Genomic DNA, 3,766 nt, shown 5'->3' on the forward strand with positions numbered 1-3,766 from the left:
AGAGGTTCCGGAACTCCACGGAGGGCAATCTCAACTCCCCTCTGTCTGGAGATCAGGGGGCGGGGCCACCGGCCATGTGACCATTTTCAAGAGGTTCCGGAACTCTGTTCCACCACGTTCCAGCTGAAAAAAAGCCCAGACTATGTGTAATTTAGCATTAAAAACATTTGCAAGCTTCCAGTGGGTTATCAGGTATGTGAGCAAGACTCACATCAAAGGTGCCAGAAGTGTGCTGCACTTACTGAGCCATGCAAGCCTGTGTCACTACCAAACTTCCTCTGCAGAGCTGTCCCTGCACCCCAGGGATTTCTCCCTAAAGTGGAAACCTGGAGAAGACAAAAGGCCCACCCTTCTTCTCAGACTGCACTCTTGGTTGAAAGCATAGGAACAAGCAGCCATAACAAAGAGGTGGAATGTGTTCCTGGGCCGAGTCACATGCGAAAGCTACGGCATGGTGCCAAATAACAAGCAATTTAACTGTTTCTTTTAAAGTCCTTGTATATGCCAAACAGATGCAGACCAGGGTAATTTTCCCCTCTTACCATTTTATTTACACGACGTTTCTTCTGAAAAGCCCAAGATAGCACACATCATCTCCCCCACCCCCTTTTACACTTACAACAACCCTGCAAAGTAGGCTAGGCTGATGACGCCTGGCCTGAAATTATCCAGCTAAATGTGGACCCAGATTTACACAGTTCAAGGTAGGGTGTGGATTTGAACCATAGGTCTTTGAACTCCCTAGTCCAGCTCTCAGACTGCTGTGCCACACCAGTTCTCTACAAATAAGGACCATTCTTAGCTAATAAATGGATCAACCTTCCATACTCAAAATAAAAGAGGGCTCTTTGCTCATCTGAGTGATCAGTGATATTTCTAGTACTTGGTATTTCATCTCTTCCTTTTATATTATCATGACAGTTTTTTTAAACTTCTATTACATTGTGTTGATACGATCTTATAGTTTTCAGTTATTAGTGACAGCTTCATTCCCTACCAGGCACTTTGGGGGGTGGGGAGATTTCTATCGTGTTCTTGCAGCAGTCCACATTCTCTTACTTTACCCTGTCCCGTTTTTTTTTTGTAAAAAAAATCATCATTGGTATATTTTAGCACGTGGAGTAGTGGAGAATTTGGCTCAAGCAAGCGAGGCATACGGTGCCAAGTTTAGCAGTGGATCGCCAGTTCTTGGGAACAGCAAGGGAAGGAACTCAGGAGGGACTATGGGAGGATTAAGATAGTTGGGCATTATGACCTGCCTAAAAGACGCCTGGGCCGTTTTCACACTGATTACCTGCCACGGAACATCACGCCAAGCTCCCAGAACGACACTGCCATTCTCGCGTGAAATTGCACCAGGAAGATGCTGTCGTTCCGGGAGCTTGGCGCAATGTTCCGTGCCCGGTAAACAGTGTGAAAACAGCCCTGATCAAAACTCAGGGATGGTTTCATTTTGTTCTTCCCCTGCACGCAACGAAATTGAAGGAGTGTGGGGGAAGAGCCTCAGTTGTGTATAGCCTTGACAGTCTTGTTCTATGACTCAGTGGACAAACCAGAGGATCTGGAATACGGGGCTAACACCAGATAAGCAGAAAACAGGAGGAAGTGTTTTGGAAAGAAAGACAGGTAGTTAGCAATCAACAAAATGGCCTTCAGGGATATCTCGCAGGTCCATCCCTGTCACATCTGTCGGGGTAAGGCAGGTGACATTGTTGTAGGAGTACACAGGAGTGTCCCCTTCTGTAATGGACTGTGTGTACCGCAGGACCACACTGGGGTTTTGCAAAGCAAAGTCTCGCAGTCCTTTCAGTGAGCAATTGCATTCCCATTTGTTCCTTGCCAGCCACAACTGAGCCAGTTTTGGGGAAGGGCCCAGCCAATCCACTGAGAAGGTTCTGAGCGAATTGTTCTTGACATTCAGATACTCCAGTTTTGATACGGGTGCAAGGACATCCCTGTCCAGCATCTCCAAGTAATTGTTGGAGAGGTCGAGCCAGGAGAGGCGCCGAAGCGGGGTGAAGGCTTCGGGAGAGATTTCCAACAGCTGGTTGGAGGACAAGAGAAGATACTCTAGGTTCCCAAGGCCTGCCAACTGATTGGGGAGAAGCCTGGTCAGCCGGTTGTTCTTCAGATCCAGATCGAGAAGTTCACGCAAATCACTTAGGCCGTGATCCTCAATCATGGTGATTGTGTTGTGCCGCAAGAAAAGTCTCCGGAGGCTGGAGAGGTTTGAAAACATTTGTGGCCTGATCCTGCTGAGGCAGCTGTTCTCCAGGTGAAGGCTGTGCAACTGGCTGAGACCTCTGAAAGCAAAATCTGGGAGGCCCTTCAGGCAATTGCCCGACAGATTCATCACAGCCACGTTGGTGAGGCCCAGGAATGCCCCAGCCCTGATCTCTTGAATCTGGTTGTCATTAAGTGCAAGGACTTCGAGTTGACTAAGTTTTTCAAAACCCTTTTCCATCAGGCTCCTGATCCTGTTATTCCCCAGCTGCAGCTCTTCCAAGAACTGAAGGTCTCTGAAAGTCCTCGGCCTCAGACCAGTGATCGAGTTGCTCGAGAGGCGCAAAACATGCAGGGTTGAGAGGCCAAAGAACGTGTCCTCAAACAGTGTGGTCAAACGGTTATGGGACAGGTCCAACCACCGCAGAGACTTCATGCCCACAAAGGCACGAGGGGCGATGGCGTTGATTTGGTTGTGGTGCAGGTACAGCTTCTGCAGCTTCTGCAGCTTCGTGAAAATGTTGCCTTTGATGCCCTTGAGGGTGTTCCCACTCAAATCCAGTTCTCTCAGCTCGGTGAGGCTGTAGAACAGCTGGTGCTGCAAGTAGTGCAGTTTGTTGCCTGCCAGGACCAGCTCCCGCAGGTTGGGAAGGTCGTGGAACACTCTGTCTGGTAGGACCACCAGAGAGTTCCAGCCGAGGTTCAAATACCAGAGGTTGGATAGTCCAGCAAACACACCTTCTTCGATCTTGCTGAACTGGTTGTTGTTGAGATTTAAGGAGGCCAGATTCTGCAAGTGGAGGAAAATGTTGGGTGTCAAAGATTTCAAACGGTTGCGCTCCAGGAATAAGGAGTACAGCCCTTCCAAGCCATGGAAGGCGTGCTGTTCGATGAGCATCAACTGGCTGCCTTGGAGATTGAGGAATTCCAGGTTGGAAAGGTTTCGGAAGGTCAGGGCCGGCAACAAGGTGAAATTATTGCCATCCAACCAAAACAGCCTCACGGCCCTGGGTACATCTTCAGGGAGGCTTGTGAGGTTCCGAGAACTGCAGTAGATGCTCAACTCATCGTTGCAATCGTCGTAGCTGCAAAAGCATGGGCCAGGGCACTTCTGGCTTTCAGCAGCAGTGTGTTCTTTAGCAGCTCCTGCTTCAAGGGTCCGGGACCCTGCCGCCAGAGCCCAGATGAGAGCCATCACCAGGGCTGCTTCTGTTGGACAAAGGAACAAAACAGACAGCGATAAAACTGGCTAAAAAACGATAGTGAGGTAAGAGTGCAAAGGTGTATAAAGTCTGGACATTTGCACGGTTGCGCCGCATGGTCACGCAGAGTTCATATGATTTCAACTTCTGTTAACAAAAAAAAAGAGTTTCTAGCCCTCGATTGCAATAGAAAGCTGCCATAGGTCAGACTTCTAAATAATATGGGTACTCCAAAACGCATCGGTGATGTTTTGGATCTGGGTTGCAGGATTTTAACATTATGACTGTGTCACGCAGTGGCTCGTGAACAAGTAACCACACCTAACCTCTACCCCAAGAAT

At 48.7% G+C, this 3,766-nt stretch overlaps 1 protein-coding gene across 1 annotated transcript; it reads right to left on the reverse strand.

The window, feature by feature from the left end:
• Positions 1–525: 525 nt before the first annotated feature.
• Positions 526–3,431, reverse strand: IGFALS (insulin like growth factor binding protein acid labile subunit). Its single transcript, XM_054994642.1, has one exon. It carries the CDS (start codon positions 3,416–3,418, stop codon positions 1,631–1,633), a length of 1,788 nt encoding a protein of 595 aa, XP_054850617.1. The 5' UTR covers positions 3,419–3,431; the 3' UTR covers positions 526–1,630.
• Positions 3,432–3,766: the final 335 nt, after the last annotated feature.

Source organism: Eublepharis macularius, chromosome 12 (genome assembly GCF_028583425.1).
Source record: "Eublepharis macularius isolate TG4126 chromosome 12, MPM_Emac_v1.0, whole genome shotgun sequence".
NCBI lineage: Eukaryota > Metazoa > Chordata > Lepidosauria > Squamata > Eublepharidae > Eublepharis > Eublepharis macularius.